Here is a 23227-nt window from a genome sequence, read left to right as displayed (position 1 = left end):
AGAGAGTGAAGGGAATGGGAATGGCCGAATGGGAATGGCAGCAGCTTTATTCTGCTTTTCAAAGTTTTACTTTTACTCTTTTGTTAACATCCCATTCTGTGTTACCCATCCTATAAACTATAAAGTTTTTATTGCTTCCATCACCCCACATTTACACCATAATAATAATAGTACTATCCTTTCAATATTAATATTTTATACACATATTAACACCTTACTTTATATTCCTATACATTTTTCGTATAGAAAATTTTTAAACATTCTTAAAATATTAATATAATTTTAATTGTTAATGTCAATTAATAAATAATGTATATTTTTTATAATTAAAATTAATAATTAAAATTGCTAATACATATATATTTTAAAAATATTTAAAATTTTTCCTATCATATAATATAATCATCATAACAAAGTTTATCTCTTCTTCTAAATAATCACATAATATAATTATATATAAAGTTTAACTTAATTTCACATAAACCATATATATAGTCAAATTAACAAAAGTGTAGCCCTAACTATTTTAACTAGAAGTGATACAAATATAAATATATATAATTAAAAATTTAATTTTGATATATTTTTATGGAAAGTTTTGGCTAATTATGACTGAAAATTTTTTGTTACCAAATTTTTTTCCATCACAATATATAGTGTGAGTGAGGATGCCAAATTCAAAATAAACGGCATTTATACTTAAAATATTATCGTAACGGATAAGGTTAAAAGGGATTCTAACTGTATTGAAAGAAAACCTAATAAATTAATACATGGAGAGATCATTTTTATTTTCTCACAAAATCTTAAAAGTAATAGAAAATACGAAAATTTAAAAAATTAAAAGCTCTAATTAAAAGTGAACTGATTATAAAACCTATTGCACAGAGACAATCTTAAAAATGGAATCCGAGATATGATGCTTAAATAAGTCAAACAAAACCACTTGTGCCCGCTTGGACATTGTACTTTTGGAGGACTTGGAAGAGTCAAAATTGTTGAATTGTCCTCAATAACCTCTGGTGAATAGTGACATATTCCTTCTCTCATGTTAAGATAAAGGAACCTTAATTATTTTCCCTCATAAGCCAATGGTCAACGGAAAAAATAAATTGAAAACTAATTATCTTGAAAACCTATAACCTCTTGATTTTTTTCTGATAGTATTGAACCCCGCTTGATTTTGTTTCAGTCTATATATTGGGCTAGTCTAAGTGCTATTACTAATTTTCGCATTAGTATACTTTTCGTTTTATTTTCTTCGTATTAAGTGTAGACAAAACTAGCATGAGTATGGGCAATAAGAGAAAAAGGAAAAAGAAAAGGAAAATGCTGTTGTGTCATAGAATTCTCCTTTTATTTGCACTAGTGGAATTACTTGGTAACTGTAGGGCTATCCTTAATCTGAGATGCTATGCTTCAGATATTTTTCAATTAGAAACTAATCTGATCTAGGTTTTCCTCTCTCTTTCTTGTACTGATTACTTTTTTATAATAGGTGTTTGGCTCTTGGTACAAAGCGTATGGTTAATATGGAAGATAAATGCAAGTGAGTTTTAGAATAAAAAATGTAGGTAGAGAAAAAATATATATATAAGGAGAAAAGAAGAAAGTGTGTGTATTGTGGGTAGGAAAGGGAAGGATGTGGATAATGAAGAAGAGCATAAGGGGATGCATATCATGCATCTTGCCATGCGGGGCACTAGACGTGATACGAATAGTTCACTCCAATGCCAGAGTTGAAGAGATCACCACTTGCACCATCAAGGCTGCTGACGTCATGAGAGCCCATCCTAACCATGTCCTCAAGAACCTTTTTTCCCCCAATCTCCTCATGTTTCTCCCCACGTTGACCTCCGTCGCGGCAATATCTACTTCCTCGTTCCCATCCCTCTCCCTCCCAACCAACACACTGCAGCAACATATTAGAAGCTCTCCACCCCCACTCACACAAGTACTAGCAGACCCTGCCGTCTTATTCTCTAAAAGCCTCACCTCGACACTATCTCTGAGTCACCGCTGCCATCCTCTCATAGAATTTTTGGTCTTGCTTTGTATTGTATTTATTTTGGTCTTATTTTGTTACTTTAATGATAGATTTTTTGGGCGTTGAACTTTTGCATGCACAAATTAAGGTTAAATTCAAAGTCAAAATATTAGCCACCGGAATGAGTAGTCAAAGATTTACTTGAGAGTCCATTGTGTTGAGGCAAACTTGATCCATTTAAATTACATGTGCCAGTTTCTTGAAAATTTGTTTCCTTAATATTGTTATTCATTGAATGAAAACCACATGATGGATAACCAAAAGTTTAACCTTTCTTAAGTGAAACATCATTTTTTTTTATGGATGCTATTCGATCAATAGAGTAAACTAAAGTACCAATGTTTGATTTGATTTAGCTAAGCACAAGTTTAATGTTTTATCCAGATCTCATAAAGATGAGGAATAAAGATAGATTCATGATGGTAAAACTTAATTCATGATGTTTTTTATTATTAATTTTACATAAAAATAATTACAAGTGGGTTTTTATTAAAAAATATTATGATAATAAAAAATAAGAAACTGATATTGTATCTATTTTGATTGAATGTCAAAAATAAACAAAATTATTTCACTAGTGTTGAATATGGTATTGAAGTGTTAGTTCATCATTTTAGCCACTGTCAATAAGGTATTACAGGGGGTATATACAAGCATGACAAAAGCTTGTCTGTTTAATTTGGGTCATTAAACAAGTGGAGGGAAATTGTACCTAGAAGAAGCACTATTGGGATCAACATTTAACACTATGTTAGGTCCCTCCTCCTCAATGTCTAACTTAATAATACAAGTGTTGATCCACCATGTTTGAGTGATTAATTTTTGAGTTAATTATTCTGTTAATTTTTATAGTTTTATCAAATTTATAATTAGATTTTTATATATATTTTTTTATTGAATTCTTAAATTACTTTTAATTTTATAATTATGTCAGTTTTATTCCATAAAAGTATTTAAACTAAAGCACGTTTATATCATTTTTCTATCTATTTTGATTTCTTCCTTTCCAATGGAAAATGAGTCAAATGAGTGAAATGACTAGTGCAAATGGGAGGCTGGACCACAAAACCGTACAACAGCGTGATGTATCTTTGAATCGATAAAATAATGTACGACTTGTTCCTTTTTCATTTGGGGCCACTCTAAAAATAATTAAAAGATAAATTAAGTTAGATATTGTTACTTTTTGTTATTTGTATAAAAAGACTTAAAACTTAAGAGTTACATACGGAGATATTTCGTACTCACTAGGAGACAAACAATAATATTTTAGGATCATGTTATGTAGGCATAGAATGATAGAAAGATTGCACACAAATTGGTTATTTATATGTAAATATAGAATAATTTATATAATTATATTTATAATAAAATATAGCAATAATTGAGTTTTTGTGTTGATAAAATATTTAATTATTTTACTTTAAAAAGTTTATTTATTCTGCTATGAAAATTTTGATTATTTTAAAGATTTAACTAAAATATATCTTTAAAGAGAAATGTTATTTATACACTAAAATCAGTTATTAAAATTAGTCATCAATGTATTTGTGTATAAATATATTTGTGATTTAATTTATTTTCAATGTGTATTTATATTCTAACATGTATTTTATACTGATAACTGACTTTAGTGGCTGATTTTGGTATTGTTCATACCCTGACCCAACGCTAAGGCCCAGGATCCAAGTAAAAAGGCCCAACCCCAAAGAATTGAGCCTTACACTACTCAAACCAGATGCCACGAAATCGGCAATAGTCACGACTTGCTCTAAAGAAGTCGGTACGAGGATTAGCTGGCAGATAAAACCTCCCTCAAGAGGATAACTGCCCCTAGAATCTCTCTAACCACTTCCAAGAGCCATATCTCAACCTCCCTAAGATAAAGGGACGGTTATTCCCCTTAAAAGGTAGAACTACTCCAACGGTGGTTATGGGTTCACCCCTATAAATACACTGACACTTCTCAGGTATCTCAGAAGCCCAATACTCTCTAGACCTGTTTTGCTCCCTTTGCTGACTTTGGCATCGGAGTGTCTTTGCAGGTACCACCCCCTCTCCTCGTACGAACAAGTCGGACGGAGCCCGTGGATCGATAACCCACTCGCAGGCCTCCTCTTTCATACGTTTGGGCCAACTAATACGATCCAGTCCATAAATCTCCGGTTACCCACCGTAACATTGGCGCCGTTGCCGAGGACCCGAGAGATCAACCAGTGATGGCGGACAGATCCCCCGAAGAGAGTCATGTGGAATCAGATTCCGAACAAGAAAATCTGGATGCCAGAAACAATGACGCAGACTTGACCCTCCACCAAGGAACCAACGATCAGCATAGAGAGGTACCTCCGGAGTCAAAAATCCGAAGGTGAATTCCTCAGAAGGGCGCGAGTCGGAAAAAGACGGATCATCCCATGCAACTGAACTCATGGGATTAGTCCATGTCCATCAAAGTCGCCTGGAACAGTTGGAACAGGAACGGGAGCGACAAAGGGAGACGGAAAAGAACCTAAAAGAGGAGATGAAACGACGAAAAGAGTTAGAAAGAAAACTCTTGAAGTTGGAATCCTCCCTCAAAGGTCGGGACTCCCGCGACGAACGAGAAGAGTTGCACCTTGGAGGGGAGGATCCTTTCAGCGAGGACATAATGAGGGCAAAAGTTCCGAGGAACTTCAAAATCCCCGATATGGACCTCTATGATGGAACCACGGATCCAAAGCATCACTTAAGCAATTTCAAAAGTCGGATGTATCTGGCTGACGCTTCTGACGCTACGCGATGCAAAGCTTTCCCGACTTCCCTGTCGAAAGCAGCGATGAAGTGGTTCGACAGCCTCCCTCCGAGGTCAGTCACCAGTTTTGAAGACCTCTCAAGGAAGTTTTTGATGAGGTTCTCCATCCAGAAAGACAAAGTCAAACATGCACCAAGCCTCCTGAGAATAAAGCAGGAGGTCGGGGAATCCTTACGAGCCTATATGGAAAGGTTCAACAAAGCATGTTTAGAAATCCAAGACCTACCCACCGAAGCAGTCATAATGGGGTTAGTCAATGGGCTTAGAAAAGGTCCCTTCTCACAGTCCATATCTAAAAGACACCCCTCCTCCTTAAGTGATGTACAGGAAAGAGCTGAAAAGTACATCAACATGGAGAAACAGGAAGGCCAGCTTGACAGATATCTCATAGAAAGGTCGGATGGTCATGGGAAGCGAAAGCGAGACGATATGGATAGAAGAGACCCACCACCACAGACTCCGGAGAGACATATCCATATGATCTCAGGAGGATTTGCGGGAGGGGGTCTCACTAAATTCTCTCGCAAAAGACATTTCAAGCGAGTCTACCAGGTCGGAGGAGAACCATCCGACCTCCTCACCATTTCATTCACAAGAGAAGATGGGCAAGGAATAATTCCTGGGCACGATGACCTAGTAGTAATTACTATGATCCTAGCCAATGCCCATCTCCACAGAACCCTAGTAGATCAAGGGAGCTCAGCGGACATCCTTTTCAAGCCCGCTTTTGACAAACTAGGGTTGGATGAGAAAGAATTAAGAGCCTACCCCGACACCTTGTACGGACTAGGCGACACACCAATAAGACCACTAGGATTTCTACCCCTACACACTACCTTTGGAAAAGGGGAAAAATCCAAAACTCTGAGTATAGACTTCATAGTCATCGATGTAGGGTCAGCATATAATGCCCTGATCGGCAGAGCTACCCTTAATCGACTCGGAGCGGTGGTGTCAACTCCCCACCTTTGCATGAAATTCCCGACCCCAGCGGGAATAGTAACGGTGAGGGGAGATCAGAAACTAGCAAGAAAATGCTATAATGAAAGCCTGAACCTGAGGGGAAAAGGCAAAGAAGTCCACGCCATAGAACTCGGCAGTGCAAGGGCCCGAGAAGAGCTGCGACCACAGCCGGGAGGAAAAACTGAGGAAATACAGGTCGGCAAAGAGGAAGGGAAAAACACTAACATAGGAGCCGACCTAGGGGAAACCCTAAAGCAAGGGTTGACTAAGCTCCTAAGAGAAAATTCCGACCTCTTTGCCTGGAAAGCTTCCGATATGCCTGGGATACACCCCGAGCTTATGTCCCACAAGCTCTCGGTATACCCAGGGTCCCGACCTGTACAACAGAGAAGGCGCAAGCTCGGCCCAGAACGAGCCCTGGTAGTGGAAGAGCAAGTGCAGGCACTCCTAGAAGTCGGCTTCATCAGAGAAGTCAAATATCCAACATGGCTAGCGAATGTAGTCCTAGTCAAGAAGCAAAACGGCAAATGGAGGATGTGCGTCGACTACACCGACCTAAATAAGGCATGTCCCAAGGACCCTTATCCACTCCCAAGCATTGATACCCTTGTAGACTCTAGCTCGGGGTATCAATACTTGTCATTCATGGATGCCTACTCGGGATATAACCAAATCCCGATGCATGAGCCAGATCAGCAGAAAACATCATTCATCACGCCCAGAACAAATTTTTGCTATGTGGTCATGCCATTTGGATTAAAAAATGCAGGAGCCACATACCAAAGGCTGATGAACAAAGTGTTTGCCCCCCACCTTGGAAGCTTAATGGAAGTCTATGTAGACGACATGCTGGTGAAAACCAAAAAAGAGGCCGACCTTTTAGCAGACTTCTCGCAAGTGTTTGACACCATAAGGGCACACGGGATGAGGCTAAATCCCGCAAAATGTACCTTCGCGATGGAAGCTGGAAAATTTCTAGGGTTTATGCTGACACAAAGGGGGATCGAAGCAAATCCTGATAAGTGTAGAGCTATCCTGGAGATGAAAAGCCCGACTTGTCTAAGAGAGGTCCAGCAGCTAAACGGCCGACTTGCAGCCCTCTCCAGATTCTTGGCAGGATCAGCACTAAAATCCCTTCCACTATTCTCCTTGTTGAGAAAGGGATGTTAGCTCGAATGGACTCCTGAATGCGAGGAGGCGTTCCAGGAGTTCAAAAGATTCTTGAGCCAACCTCCGATTCTGACCCGACCTGTAGTTGGAGAAGACCTCGTCCTATATTTATCTGTAGCGGACAAGGCTGTCGCGTCAGCCCTGATAAGAGAAGACGAGGTCGGTCAGCATCCAATATATTTCATCAGCAAAGTTCTACAAGGCCCCGAGCTAAGGTATCACAAACTAGAGAAGTTTGCCTACTCTTTAGTGATAGCCTCACGAAGGCTACGGCCTTACTTCCAAGATCATACAATAAAAGTCCGCACGAACCAACCCATGAAGCAAATCCTCCAAAAGACGGATGTTACAGGGAGAATGGTTCAATGGGCAATAGAGCTCTCCGAGTTCGACTTGAGGTATGAAACTCGGACGGCGATTAAAGCCCAATGCCTCACCGACTTCATTGCAGAATACGCAGGAGATCAAGAGGAAAAGCCAACTACATGGGAACTCTATGTAGATGGATCCTCAAATAAGACAGGAAGCGGTACAGGCATAATATTGGTGGATGAAAGAGGAACCCAAATAGAGGTTTCCCTCAAGTTTGAATTCCCAGCTTCAAATAATTAGGTAGAGTATGAAGCCCTGATTGCTGGATTGAAGCTGGCAAAAGAAGTCGGTGCTACAAAGGTGATGATATACAGCGACTCACAAGTGGTGACCTCCCAGATAAGTGGAGAGTATCAGGCAAAGGACCCGAATATGAAGAGGTACTTGGAAAAAACTCTGGAACACCTTGGACGCTTTGCAGAAACCGAGGTCAAACATATAACTCGGGATCTGAATAGCAGAGCAGACGCCCTATCCAAGTTAGCAAGTACCAATCTAGGAGGGAATAACAGAAGCCTGATCCAGGAAACTCTCCAGGAACCCTCCGTGGTAAAAACAGAGGAAAAGCATGTGGTCCTTGAGGTAACCGGGTTAAACCTCGGATGGATGAACCCCTTGGTCGAATACATGAAATTCGACATCCTCCCCAAGGAGGAAAAAGAGGCTAAGAAAATCCGGAGGGAAGCACAACACTACACCTTGGTGAAAAATATTCTCTACAGAAGGGGGATATCAACACCATTGTTAAAGTGCGTACCGACCTCAAGGACCACCGAGGTATTAGAGGAAGTTCACAGTGGGATCTGCGTAAATCATCTCGGAGCAAGGTCACTAGCCAGGAAAGTAATCTGAGCTGGATTCTATTGGCCGACCTTGCAGAAAGATGCCCAGGAATTTGTGAAAAAATGTCAACCATGCCAAATGCATGCAAATTTCCACGTGGCTCCCCCCGAGGAACTAATCAGTATAACTTCCCCATGGCCCTTTGCAAAATGGGGGATGGACTTGTTAGGCCCTTTTCCCCAGGCTCCGGGACAAGTCAAATACCTGATTGGGGGAATAGACTACTTCACAAAATGGATAGAAGCAGAACCACTAGCCTCCATCACAGCCCAGAAAAGTCGGAGGTTCCTTTACAAGAATATCATCACAAGGTATGGGATACCATATTCCATCACTACAGATAACGAAACCCAGTTCACTGACTCTACCTTCAGAAGCCTGGTGGCCAGCATGAAAATCAAACACCAGTTCACCTCGGTGGAACATCCACAAGCAAATGGACAGGCCGAGGCAGCCAACAAAGTCATACTGGCAGGGCTGAAGAAAAGGCTACAAGATGCAAAAGGAGCCTGGGCTGAAGAGCTCCCACAAGTGCTATGGGCTTACAGAACAACGCCCCAATCCGCCACTGGAGAAACGCCCTTCCGACTAGTCTATGGCGTAGAAGCCATGATACCAATAGAAATCAACGAACAAAGCCCAAAGGTGATTCTCCATGACGAGATCGAAAACATACAGGGGCACAAAGAGGAGCTCGATCTGTTCCCCGAAATCCGAGAAGAAGCCCAGATAAGAGAAGCAGCGTTGAAGCAAAGGATGACTACAAGGTACAACAAAAAAGTCATTCGAAGAACCTTCGCCCCGAATGACTTGGTCTTGATCAGAAACGACATTGGAGTCAACAAATAAGGGGAAGGAAAACTCGCTGCTAATTGGAAAGGACCATACAAAGTCAATGAGGTCTTAGGAAAAGGTTATTATAAAGTGACCGACTTGAACGGCACCGAGTTACCGAGGTCGTGGCATGCTTGTAATATAAAAAGGTACTACAGCTAAAAGCGAACTCTACTCCCTGATGTACTCTTTTCCCAACTTCATGATTTTTTCCCAAAATAAAAGGGTTTTTTCTGGAGAAGGGTTTTTAACGAGACATCATAGTAGAGGCTAAGGGAAAATAGGCTGTCAAAAACCCTTAGTAGCAAGAAGGTACCCCCCCAATAAATAAAGATCTTTTTTCATTTACAATATCTCTTATAAATTCCTTTTTGTTTTCTAAGTCTTTCTACGAACGCGCTGACTTAAGCTCGACAAAACGTGAAAATCCCATGAACCGACCTAGATGGTCGTCAGGATAAAACGACGAGGTACAAGTCGGTGTAAAGAGGTTATGAAAGTTGATCGTAAGAAACTCGGAAACATTTCGACTCATAAGTCGAAATAAAGAACCGAGTAGAAAAGAAAATGAATCGCAAAAATAACCTAAGTCATAAGAACTCAATAAAACAAAATTGAGTACAAGGAATAACAAAAAAGAGATTGAAAAACCTAGAAAAAAGCTTAAAAGCTGTCCTAAAACCCTTAAAGCAATCAGAAAGACAGACAAGCCAAAGGAAAGGTTTTCAGAAAAGATCAAGGGGTCTTCGAAAAATCAAAATTAGAAAAGCATGCACGCATAAGGTAACTCAAACCCTTATCCAAAAAAGGGTATTTATTTTGTTAACTTAAAACCCTTATCAAAAAGGGTATTTTTAAAATGTTTTGTTTACGGCCTTAAAAGGCCAGAAGAAATTGTTCAACAAACACCACCACCAACAAACAAATATAAAGAGTTTAAAAAAGGGGGGACCCACAGGCCGGGCCCCCATATAGCCAATAAAATTATTTTTGCAGAGGAGTAGACGGATCACCACCAGGATCAGGAAGAGTAGTCGGAGCAGCTTCAGGGCCAAGGAGAGAAGTATCCATAGGAGTCGGAGATGAGGAACCTTGGGGCTTTGAGGAACTCGGAGCATCCTTCGAACGAGGAGGGGACTCAATGATTCTTTGCCCCTGAGTCTTCAATTCTGACTCGGAGACAACCTGGGGAACTGGGGGATAAATAATGGCCCCATTAATCACAACCTTGTTGGGATCTAAAGGAGAAAGATCCAAGTCAGGGGCAATGACCCCGACTTGCTCCTTAAAGACCCTCCAGGCCTCCTCAGATCCCTCAGCAATAGAGTCCTCCAACTCGGTGTAGGCGGTCCGAGCATTCAGCAAATCTTTTCTAACCCCCACAAGGTCCTCGAACAAGCTCTGGTAACTATCCTGTGCTGTCTTCCTCAGGTCCATCTCCATGTTACACTGGGCCTGCAGCTTGCTCTCCTTCTCCCGAAGGCTATCTCTCTCCTCCCTCAATTTGGTAACTTCCTTCTTCAACTCCCTCTCATGCTCCTGATACATGAGAAGCCTTCCCTCTAGCTCTTCAACCTTCAAGGTTGAACCCAAAGAGCTAAGAGGGGTCTTCTCAAAGATATCTAAGAGCTTGGTACAGACCCCCGCCGCCCTGATAGTCTCCTCAGCCAGAGAGGTAAGGTGGTTCCGGACATAAACATCATCCATACCTATATGAGTATGGGGATAGATGTATTTCCGGATGAATGCAGGAGCATCAATTTTAACCTCACCTTCCAAGGAAGAGCCAGGCTCCAAAGCCTTGCGCTTCTTCCTCTCTGGCTCAGGAGAAGGTCGGGGAGAGGGGGCGGCTGAGAAGAAGCTGAAGAAGAAATCACAATGGGTTCTGAAGGAGTCCCCAAATTTCGGGGAGGAGGGGGAGGAGGAGAGATAACCGCCCTGGCACCACCAGTCCTGGCCCGGGACCTCGCTTTAGCTTCTTGCACCCTCTGGTAAGACTCACTCGAATTCCTCTTCGCCATCTCTGAAAAAACAAGTAATAGCTAATAGATTAGACAAGTCGGAAAAACAAGTCAGACAAATCGGAAATCTAATAAACAAATAAAAGCTACCTAGTTGTGCCTGGACAAAGGTTGGAGACCCCTGGAGAAACTTTTTAGTGTCCAAATATGGGGCCCTCCCCCACACTTCTCGGAGGAACCCCACAATGGCCGCCTCCACTTCATCCAGGTCATCCAGGCCATATTTCTCACAAGGGGAGTCCTCCAGCCAATATAGAGGGAAGCGAGGAGAAGAATTATCATCCAGAAAAAAGGGGTGGTGACCCTCTACAGCTTGCACTTTGAAAAAGTAATTTTTAAAGTCATGAAAAGATTCATTAAAAAGGGTGAAAATCCTCCGACCTTGGATAGCTCGGAAGGACACCCATTGTTGTTTATTATTTTGCCCACTGAAGGGCTTGGTCATATGGAAGAGATAGAAAAAAAACCCTCAAAGAAGTCGGAAATTCCAGGGCATGGCTGATGAACTGGTAAATTTTCAAAAAACCCTAAGAGTTGGGGTGAAGCTGAGTAGGAGCAACTCGGCAGTGGCGTAAAACATCAATCTTAAAGTCAGAAAAAGGAAGGAAAACACCCAAACGGGTAATCATGCTCTCGTACATAAAGAAGAAATGATGGACCGCCTCAGTGGCCCTCCCAAAACACACACGGTCCTCCGGACCCGGGGCCACTAACTCGTACTTCGGCTCATCCTCCTCAGAAGTACAAAGCCTGTGATGAGTGCAAAGGTGTGTGATAAATTCGGCATCAACCAAAGGTTCCTCTCCTAACACAGTGACATCGACCCATTGAGCAAGAATGTCTACAGAGGCCATTATTTTTCCTAAAAGGTGAGAAAAACCTACAAAGAAAAAAGAAAAAGAAAAATCAAAAACACGGTCTCTAAGGGGAATACGGAGTCAGAGCCTACGAACCAACTTCTCTCTAATAAAAGCATGCAAGCCAGAAGCATTTTTTCGTAGAGAAAAGAAGAAGGGACTAACCTTTGTCTGGGTGTGAAGGAAAGGAAGATGAAAGCCTTCGAACAGAGGTTGCACCACGAGCAAATAAAGTAGAAGAGAAAATTTGAAAAATCGCAGAAACGAAACAACGAAAGAGAGGGAAAGTATGCTAGAGGCACAATGGTAAAAGCGGGGCAGTCATTAATAAGAAGGCACCGTTACCAAGGCCATCAATCCCTACGCAAATCCCTAACGGACGCGACGCTTGATTAGACGTAACTGTAAGAACCAAAAGGTCACGAAAAGTCACGTCGGTTCCAGACCATCACGTCGGTCCTCCAACAAGTCGGCTACGACCCCGAGTAGAATACTCGAACCCAAATCTTGAAAAGAAATTGGGCTCGAGTAGGGGCACTGTTCATACCCTGGCCCAACGCTATGGCCCAGGATCCAAGTAAAAAGGCCCAACCCCAAAGAATTGAGCCTTACACTATTCAAACCAGATGCCACGAAGTCGGCAATAGTCACGACTTGCTCTAAAGAAGTCGGTACGAGGATTAGCTGGCAGATAAAACCTCCCTCAAGAGGATAACTGCCCCTAGAATCTCTCTAACCACTTCCAAGAGCCATATATCAACCTCCCTAAGATAAATGGGCGGTTATTCCCCTTAAAAGGTGGAACTACTCCAACGGTGGTTATGGGTTCACCCCTATAAATACACTGATACTTCTCAGGTATCTCAGAAGCCCAATACTCTCTAGACCTGTTTTGCTCCCTTTGCTGACTTTGGCATCGGAGTGTCTTTGTAGGTACCACCCCCCTCTCCTCGTACGAACAAGTCGGACGGAGCCCGTGGATCGATAACCCACTCGCAGGCCTCCTCTTTCATACGTTTGGGCCAACTAATACGATCCAGTCCATAAATCTCTGGTTACCCACCGTAACAGGTATATATGTAACATAACCCAAAAAATTTCATGTTAAACTAAGTAACAAAACCATATATGTTATGAGTAATTAATTCATTTTATATGCTATTAGTCATTGGCTCATTGTAATTTCGTTATTGATACATTTTTTATAATAGACGCTAAAAAAAATATATTTTTACTCTAATTTTTTATAAAGTAACTCCAAATATAATTTCTTTGCTTTGTATATTTTTATGAATTTATAGAAAAAAAAATAACATTATTAAAATAGCAGTGACATTATTATTTTTTAGACACTATTTTAATATTAGTATTTTTTAATAATTAATATGTATTTTTTAATTAAAAATATTCTAAATATGTAATTAATTATAATAATAATATTTTTATATATTTAGTATACAAATATAATTACTTAAATTCCTTGCAGTACCCATATACTTTTTTCATGAAATTGTGTGAAAAAGATGTTAGAAGGTGAGTTAGTGTGTTGGAAAGCAAGCATGAGTTTTATGAAGCGTGAACTCCACGCACACACAAAGCTCGTGGCCGACCCACCAAACCCAAAAGCGTGAATTAGCGAAAATTCTAGTTCAACAGTTACCACGCGGTGTTTTCTTCAAATTAAAAATAAAAAATTTATTTTCATAAAATTATGAATAATTATCTTGATTAATTACTAAAATTTTTAAAATTGGATACTAATTTTTATTTCACATTTTGTAACAAGAACTGTTACCATTCTCTCTCTCTCTTTCTACCACCCCAACCCCAATTCTTCATCTTTTATATGCTGTATCTTTTCTTCCTCTATTTTCTCTCCAATTTTCTCCAATTGAAAATGCAAAAGTACAGCATCAGGGGACAAGAAATGTAAAGGAAACACGTTAAGAAAACGCTAGAGTTTAAGGGCTCCAACCCAAGATAAATTACATAAAGCACTAAGCAACTAGCACAATTAAATATGACAAATGCAATTGAATGGAAACCACATGATGGACAACCAAAAGCTTAATCCTTCTTAGGTGAAACATCACTTTTTCTTTAATGGATGTTATTTGATCAATAGAGTAAACTAAAGTACCAATGTTTGATCTGATTTAGCTAAGCACAAGTTTAATATTTTATCTAGGTCTCATAAAGATGAGGAATAAAGATAGATTCATGATGGTAAAACTTAATTCATGATGTTTTTTATTATTAATTTTACATAAAAATAATTACAAGTGGGTTTTTATAAAAAAATATTATGATAATAAAAAATAAGAAAATGATATTGTATCTATTTTGATTGAATGTCAAAAATAAACAAAGTTGTTTCACTAGTGTTGAATGTGGTATTGAACTGTTAGTTCATCATTTTAGTCACGGTCAAAAAGGTATTACATGGGGATGCTACATCTCGATAAATAAGTGCGCTGTACAAAAATTAGACCCTAACTTATTAGTTATTATATACAAGCATGACAAAAACATATTATTTGTTTGTCTCTTTTATTTGGGTCATTAAACAAGTAGGGTAAGTCACTATTGGGGCCAACATTAAACACCATGTTAGGTCCCTGCCCTCTTAATGTTTAACTTAATAGAGAAGTAGAATTTAAAAGGTCTAATTCATGAAAACTAGTGCAGTTCCATATTCATGCAAAAGGTCTAATTATTTAGTGTCAAATTATTCTTATTCTATTTTATTTAATTAGTTTAAAATGACAGCAATGCTTTATTATGATATTGAAGTGTTTACTCTTACAACTTGCAAGTGTTCTGTTATATAAAAAGTGAAACACAATTTCGGAGATATTATTTACATATCAAAATTAGACTATACTTTTTTTTGGAATTAATGAGAAAAAAAAAGCATAATAATTAATAAGGCTTTGCTTAGCATATGATTATAAAATGTAAGTCAAAGGCCTTGTTTGTCGACATGAAATTTTAAGCTTTTTCTTCTAAACACTAACAAATCATTAAAAGAAAATAACAAAATATAGACGCTTGACAAATTTATATTGGAACTATTTTATAAGTGTAGCTTGAGAAATTAATTTCAAAAATGAAGAACATTTAGGATTATATTATGTTAAGACTATTGTATAACTGTATCTGCGATTGAATAAGTAATTCTGTCAATAAATTTACAATACTACAAAAAAATAATAAAATTTGTAGTCAAGTAAACAAATAGAGAGAGACGTAAATCAGTACCCAATATTATAAAAAAGTAGACTCTAACCCAATTACTTAAATTAGTATATTGCTAAGGTCACGGGATATGCAGCAGCAGAAGGAGAATCAATTCCTTTTTTGTGTACCCTTTCCAAAAATAGCTTAACATGAAAAAGCATGCAAAAAAGAACTTTGCATGAAAATAGAAAGAAAAAAAATTGACCTTCACGATTTTTGTTGAAGCCAGTTGTCAAATATTCAAAACAGGAGTGAGAGTGTCTTAAAATCTGTATAGATATATCTAGTTGCTGCATTTGACGCCTTCCCAGTTGCAACATTAAACCCACCTTTCAGAGAAAGCAGAGCTCGTGACTAGAAATATACCAAACTGTTGCCATTATTAATGGTGTTCGTATTTGGAGAGCTCATGACTAGAAATGAAGAAGAAAAACAAAAAAAGAATATGAAGACTTAGAGTACATTTCTTGGTGAAATAACAAAATCATTAAAAGGAAATAACAAAATATAGACGTTTGACAAATTTATATTGAAACTATTTTATAAGTGTAGCTTAAGAAATTAATTTCAAAAGTTAAGAACATTCAGGGCTATGTTATTTTGAGACTATTGTATAACTATCTGCGATTGAATAAGTAATTCTGTCAATAAATTTACAATACTGCAAAAAATTAATAAAAATTAATGAACTGATTCTACATGTCTGATAGTATCCAACAGAATCACCTGTAGCTAATTTGGACAAACCAACCAATAACACTCCGTAAATGAAGCACAAAAAGCAACATTCAAAATACTAAATGTGGGTTTGGTTTTGGCCGATTGTGACAAATAAATATGTACCGGCAAGAGAATTTACATAGGAAAAGATATATCTTAGTTCTATGCTCCCACAATGTTTATATAGGCTATAAGATCACTATGTCTCAAATCAGTATTAAAGCTAACACCCCTATGTTTATCAGCTTGTTAAGTATGTGAAGAAGTGCTGCCACTTAGTTCTCCAGCATTCACATATTGACTTCTTCCAGTGCCAGTATTTGCAGACACATTAACTGACCAACCATCTATGTAAAACAAATTTTAAGGCTAAATAAGCATTACAATAATAACTAACATAGCCCCAAGCAACGAAAAATACAGCTAACTTTATCATGGCATCCTATAATTCTCATTCTTTCCAGAAATTAATTAAAAGAAAAGTTTCAATTAGTTAGCAATAAAGGTTTTATTTGAACTACAACCGCTAACAGATACATTATGCTTAGGCCTTAAGCTATGGCTACAAGACATTGTGGGCTTTAAGAACAAGAAAATTTCTTGGTTGGAATGGAAAACGAACAACTTAGGAGCTTCACGGAAAAATAATGAAAATAAGGGAATACAACTAAATGTCAGCGAAAAAAAAATAACAAAAGGCAATAAACTCTGGAATTTAGTTTCTATATAAAGAAAAATAAGGTTCAAGTTCACATAACATCAGCTATCAAGCAAGTATTATTGGATCTGAATGAAACAGATCACTGGGCACAAATGTCACTTTAAGCTTCTGTGATTTCAGAATTGACATTAAGGATATGAATAAAAACACATCGGATCCAAACACAAATCATAAAGAAACAAATATGAAAACTCACGAATACACACAAGCAACGTAACTTGAAAAAGAGGAGGAGGAGGATTTTGTTGATGGGGGCACACGTACACACAACATTCACATACAAAGGAACTGGATTTCCTTATATGATACTTCACTATCACATCTAATTAGATTATAGGGGAAAGCCATCAAAGCATCATTGAGTTCTGTTCACCATTTTCATCGACATTCCATAAGTGAGATTTCAAGATATAGATTTAACATATGTAAATTATGGTCTAACAGAGATAAAATAGTTTGGAGCAAAAGGCTACCTTTGTAACCCAGAACAGTTGCACACCTACAGCACCATTGACAAGATCCCTCTTCATCCTAGCGTTCTGCACCAACTGCTTAACACCAATGTAGACTCCTCCTATGGCAACAAAGGTCAATGCATAGTTGCCCATCATCTTGAAAGTTCTTATGAGGCCTGGAAGAGCAACGTTTCTCTCAACACGAGGAACATGATTCCAGGTGGCAACAACAGTACCCAGAGGGTGCCAGAAATTAAACCAGTTGTTGCACCCTTAATAGTTTTCACCAATGCAGAGTTGTAGGCAGCATACTCCTTATGAGAATCATGTTTTATTCTCTGACCTCTGAAATCAATCAATGCAGAGGTGAATGCCAATGCTGACCCAGCCTGAATTGCGGTTTTGATGCTCCCCTTCAGGAAGAAGTGTTCAAATGAGTGTAATCAATTCAGTGTTGGTGAAAAAAAAATCATTTAAATAAAGGAGAATTAATTCATTTAAAAAAATTCAGTGTTTATATGCCTTAATTTTAAATATTTATATTTTTAATTTTATTTTATAAATAAAGGAGAATTAATTTATTTGTCTCCAATTTTTATTTAATTAGCATTTAATTGAAACTAATTTATAAATTTGTAATTGAAAAGGTATTTTAAAAATGGAGTCCAAAAATCCCTAATTTCACATTTGCCCCAAATTAAACCCTAATCCCCTTGTATCTAACCCTAGCCGCCATTTGTCCTTCCCCTATTACACCCACGGCAGAGGAAAACAAAAGAAAATAAGGAAATAAAGAAAGAAAGAAAAGAAGAGAAGAGGGAGGCGGCGCGATGGGTGTCACTGCTACCGTCGCTGCCGCTGCTAATCGAGAGAAGGGGAGATCCAAAAAAGAGAGAGAGAGCGTTGGTGGGAGAGGAAGACCGCTGCCACAGCTGCCGCCGTTCGTCCTCCAGCTCGTCGCCACCATCGCGGATTGCCACTGACCTCGCGCCCGTCGCTGCCGACCACGAGCCAGAGGAGAAGAAGAACGATGCTGTTATGCCGTTTCTCGCTGCAGATGAAGCTCGCCGCCGCAGCTGTTACTATTCGCGCCGTCGTCGTCGCCGAAGGGAGCCATCGTCGCTGTCATCGGAACAGAGGGCGAGAGAGAGACAGAGAGCTCGCGGTGGGGGAAAGGATAGGCGCCGCCGTTCCTGCCGCCGTCCAGCCTCAGTTAGCACCGCCGAAGCTCCTGCCATCACCGTCGTTGAGGAAGCTCACCGGAGTTGCTGGAGGCTACCGCCGCTCTACCTGGTTCTGTTTTGAGTCGCGCAACCGTGTCCGTGGCCGCCGGAGACCGTATCTGAAGCCTCTGTCTTATTGGGTTTTGGTTGTTGCAAGTTACTCGGCTATACGCTGTTGTCGGAACCAGGCCAGATTTACCGGTAACTGCTTCCTCCTTTCTTGAATCTGTTCTATTTCTATTTTGCTCCGCTATTCTGATTTTATTGATATCCCTGCTGCCTTACCAATCGGAATAGTGTTACTGCCATCAGGACAGATGCATAGGTCCCTGATTATGTTCTTTGCTGCTCCATCGTTGTGTTTTCTATAGCTGCAGTAAGTTATTTTAACCTTGATATCCTTACTGCTATTATTTTGCTATGAATTATTGAGAATTTCGTGATATTGACGTTCTAGGTCGAGTTTCGGTAATCGCATGGTTGGAGTAAAAGCCGTTTTTGTTGTTGTGAAAGTAAACGGAACTGCGGATGCAGCTGTCGCTGAATGCGAGCCGAAAGAAAAAGAGTTTATGTCTCGTAGTTAGATCGCAATCGAGGTAGGGGTTTTTCTTAAAATCTAATTTACATTACAGAGTTGTGATAAATAGATATTGATGCAAAAAGATATATTTCTGTGATTATATTTGTCTTGTGGATGTGATTGCTTGTTGGACTGAATTATTGGGTGTTTGATTGCTTGAGTGAAGTATGGTTGTTGATAAGAAATGGATTTGGAAAAGTCATTTACTTGATTATTATGAAAAGTGGTTTTTCTTGGATTGAAGTTAAAGCGGTTTGATTTTGAGTCAGTCTGATTTTATAAATAATTTAATACTTGAGTTGGTTTGACTTTAAAGAGTTTTATTATTGGAATTGGTCTGATTTGAAAATACTTTGATATTGGAATTGGTTGAATTTTGGAAAGTGATTGCGATTTGGAAATGGTTGAGAAAGGATTTGAGAAATGTTTGGATGGGACCCGAAAAGGGTGGCAGTGTCCGAGTTTTAAAGGAAATGCTGCCGAAATTTTATAAAATTGGAAGTTTTATTTGAAATAACTAATTAAAAAGATTTGTTTTTAAACATTCTATGTTTTAAGATTGATTTATTTATCAAAGAAAGAATTATATTTTGAATTGGGATTATTAATGAATGGGATGGAAAGAAGGATGATGAGGATTGATGAGGATTTTCCTTGAAATATGGTTTTTGAATGAATTTGGAAATGAGATTTGGATTGATGAATAATTATGATGTTGAGAATGTTGAGAAATGATCTTTGAATTATTTATATGGCTTATGAATTTGAAATATCTGAGATACGAGGTTCCCTGGATTAAGTGCCGTGGCTTGCCACCACGTGTACCAGGTTGAAAACTCGATACTCTGTTGACCCTACGACGTAAGTGTGACCGGACACTATATAAATTCCCGGGAATGTTACCCCATTGAGCAATATTGATTATTTGAGAAAAAGCTATGCATAGACTCTTGGGAATGCACGTCGGGGGACAGTCCAAGGACAATTCAGACTTGTCGGGTTGGCTGGATAACCGACAGATGAGCCTCATCAGCCATAGGACAGGCATGCATCATATGCATTTGTATGCTTTGATTGGGTTTGAACTTGTTTTGGTTTGCCTAATTGCTAAACTGTTCTTAATTGCTACTTGAACTATTTGCTGTAACTGCTTCCTACTTGTGCTTTCGTTGTCTGTCTTGCCTGTGTTTGTCTTGGCGTGTTACATTTGAGAATGGACTTTGGTGCTGAATTAATGATTGTGTTGTTTGATTGCGTGGTTGGTTTCTGATTGAGACTTGCTTATGAGAAAAGAAAGACTTTGGATTTTTGAAAATAGTAAACATTGTTTCTTTGAAAAGGTTTTGAACGATTAGCTATTAGATTTTAAAAGGATCCATAAGGCAATGATAATCACTGAATTTGAAAACAGTTTTCTTATTGAATATCTTCTTATGACAACTTTGAAACTCCGTGGTGAGACCGTGTGGTTAGGTTCTCACCCCCTATAGCTTTATCTTTTCAGGAACCGGATGAAGCATTAAGAAGAGTTATACTGCGTTTGGTTTATATGTTGTATTAATTAGATTATTTTCTTCCCTCGTCTTTGTTATTACAAGTTTGTAAGAGGGATAGGAATTGTATGTTTTATATGTATAATATATTGAGTTATTATGTAAGGAGTCTTGTATATGAATCTATGCCTGCTTGTATTTTTCTTAAGATAAAGTATTTATTTCTGGTTTTCAAAGAAATCAGTGATACAGTGTCGAGTCACAGGCTCCTATTTTAGTATTTAATATGTAAGGTAGTTGTGATACTTCTTGCTATCAGAGTAGCGCAACCGGAAGCGTGACTTTTGATAGTGAGGGTGTTACAAAATGTGCTACCCGATGCAGCGGATTAAAGTCAGAAATGCAAATGAATTGTACTGTACATTGTTAGCAAAATCAGACCGGACCGGCTGGTTCGACCGAAAAATTGGTGAATCGGATCCTAAATCGATCCAGACCAATGATCTGATTGGATGAGGCAATGAATCGGTGCGAACCGGTTAAACTCGGAGTGAACCGGTCAAAATCGGTCAAACTCGTTAAGGCCGGTTCGACCGAACCGCTTGAGTCAAATTTTTTTCAAAATGTTGAAGTTGGTGTTCGAACCCCCTCATCAAGAAAAAAACATGATACTCACAACCACCAGGTTGTTAAGCTTGTTATCAATATTTATGCAAATTAATATATATATATATAAATATCTTTCAGCAAATAATTTACTTCTATTTAATTTATTTTAATTTTAGTTATAAACTCATTCATTCTTAAATTAATTATATTTTTATTTAACAATAATTATAAACTCACTTATTTTTTATAATTATATAATATCTATTAATATTATTTTTCAATAAATACTTGTAGTATATAATAGTATAATAAATATATTTAATTTTTATATAATAAAATAAATAATAAATAAATATAATAGATGAGTAATAGAGATAATAGATAATAGATTAAAAAAAAATTAACAAAAAGATGACAAATTTTCTTTGGTGAATCCATCCTCCTAACAATGTTTTAATGAACAAGCCCCGCTTGCTTTCTTTTTTGTCAGGGCTTTTCAGGCACAAATGAAAACCCAACGAAGCAAACATAATTGTTTTCCATGCATCCACTAATAACGTGCTCTCATTCTTCTAATGGATCTTCCATGGGCTGCGCGGCTCAACTGTAGAGCCATTTCCTTCTGCTTCGTCCCTTGTCTTTTTTGCTACGTGTCAACCTGAAGCTGCTTCTATTCTATCTCTATAAAAATACCTCTGTACCATATAAATCATCTATATTTAAACATGTAGATCGCAATATGTACTTTAATTTATGATCTAAGAACTAAACAAATAATTTGCCATTATAACTTGTGGTGTATAATTAAAAAATAGTTAAATTTTAAAGTGGTCTCTAAACTTATAATTAAATTTTAATTTTATTCTTTAATTTACAATTGTTTTAATTTTATCTTTAATCGTAATAATATTGATTCACGGAATGATGAGGTGGTTAGATGGAGGCCACACTAAATTGATAAAACATTTTTGACGTCTAAATAGAATAGAAACGATATCGTTTAGGATATTTTGAGGGATTTTAATATGTTAGAATATTATTTTATATCTCTCACGAAGTCTCTTCTTCTTCTCCTTATTTTCTTCAATAGCGCCATTTTAAAAGGAGTTTTTTTGCTGTTCTCATGTCTTGCCCTATCCTGTTCTCATAAACAAACACAGCCTAATAGACCGCAAACACCCAAGTATAAGAAGATTCCAGGAGAACTAAAGAAGAAACGAAAGAAAAATGCTGATGAAGGTCCTGCGGGAGACAAGAAGCAGAACACCACCAAGCTGAAGAGGACATGTAAAGAAAATTCTTGCCACCATTATAATATTAAAAAAGTCACAACAAGAGGAACTGCCTCTAGATAAGGTTGAAGATGAGGTTGTAGTTGTTGCAGCAACTGCTATTGATGTTGCATCTGATGAAGCTGTTACAAGTACTGAGAATCAAATTTCAAGTGCTGCAAATAAAGTCTAAGATGAAAGTAATGCTACTGAGATTAAATTTGATATGAGCCAACATGTTATGTTAGAAAATAAACTTTCACCAGGTATTAAATATGGTTTTCTTTTAAAATTTCTTTGTATTTCTCTTTCCATCCAATTGAATATTTTGCTATAACTGTTAAAAGGGTGCAACAATTGTTGTGCACTTCTAGGTAAGGCCATCAAAACTTACCCCTAAATGAAGACAACGTCGTACCAAAATTATTTCACTACTAACAACTGCACTAGTTTTAATTACTCCACCAGCCATCACTGTTCTAGTTTCAAGTACTTCACTAGTCACCATTGCTCTAGTTTAATTTCAAGTACTTAACCACTATCGATTGTTCCAGTTTCAAGTACTCCACTAGCAACAAGTGCTCTTATTAATCCGATAGTTGGTGCATTTGTAGCTACAACTTTAAAACTGAGCAGTTTCATGTGATTTGTACCAATTCCGAAATTCAAGCCACTAAAAAGTTCCAAGAATTGAACTAATGCATCGAGATATTTTGGTGGTGACATTTTGGTTTTAAACATTTACCTTTAGAGCTATTAAGTTCCATGTCTATGTTAGAGTGTATGTGTTATGTTTCTTATTTAAATACTCTATCTGTGACATATTTTTTTATGGTGTCTAGTTTGACACACGAAAGTTTAAAAATATTTTATATAGTGTGAATGTTATTAGTAAATATTTTCGTTTTGTTACTGTTCTTTAGCTTCATTTTTAAATTATAAGTTAGCAACAACAATGACAAAATAGAATATTAATCATTTCTATTCATCTGTTTATAAAGTACAACCATCATATCT

At 38.0% G+C, this 23227-nt stretch overlaps 1 protein-coding gene and 1 long non-coding RNA gene across 4 annotated transcripts; one reads left to right on the top strand and one right to left on the bottom strand.

Moving 5' to 3' along the window:
* LOC110271272 lies at positions 15766–17390 on the bottom strand. The gene is made up of 2 exons (XR_002361823.1): positions 17053–17390; positions 15766–16205 (listed from the first exon to the last, which is right to left on the bottom strand). It is a non-coding gene; the product is annotated as an uncharacterized LOC110271272 (long non-coding RNA).
* On the top strand, positions 17745–19092 carry LOC107635011. 3 transcript variants are annotated; one of them, XM_016338370.2, is made up of 3 exons: positions 17746–18458; positions 18570–18633; positions 18715–19092. In XM_016338370.2, the coding sequence occupies exons 1-2, from the start codon at positions 18065–18067 to the stop codon at positions 18626–18628; spliced, it is 453 nt and encodes a 150-aa protein (XP_016193856.2). In that variant the 5' UTR covers positions 17746–18064; the 3' UTR covers positions 18629–18633; positions 18715–19092. The 3 variants fall into 3 exon arrangements, with proteins under 3 accessions (XP_020977480.1, XP_016193856.2, XP_016193855.2); XM_016338369.2 differs by having other exon boundaries at positions 18555–18633; XM_021121821.1 differs by lacking the exon at positions 18570–18633 and having other exon boundaries at positions 17745–18458.

The sequence above is a fragment of the Arachis ipaensis genome, chromosome B04 (assembly GCF_000816755.2).
Source record: "Arachis ipaensis cultivar K30076 chromosome B04, Araip1.1, whole genome shotgun sequence".
Taxonomy (NCBI): domain Eukaryota; kingdom Viridiplantae; phylum Streptophyta; class Magnoliopsida; order Fabales; family Fabaceae; genus Arachis; species Arachis ipaensis.
Note: the sequence above shows the minus strand (reverse complement) of the source record. Positions and strands in the feature narration are given on the sequence as shown.

Bases quoted from the DNA above. Each gene is read 5' to 3' on its own strand.
- LOC107635011 (XM_016338369.2), top strand. From the start codon at position 18,065: ATGCTGTTATGCCGTTTCTCGCTGCAGATGAAGCTCGCCGCCGCAGCT. The intron at 18,459-18,554 runs GTAACTGCTTCC...CAATCGGAATAG, and splicing joins GAACCAGGCCAGATTTACCG to TGTTACTGCCATCAGGACAG.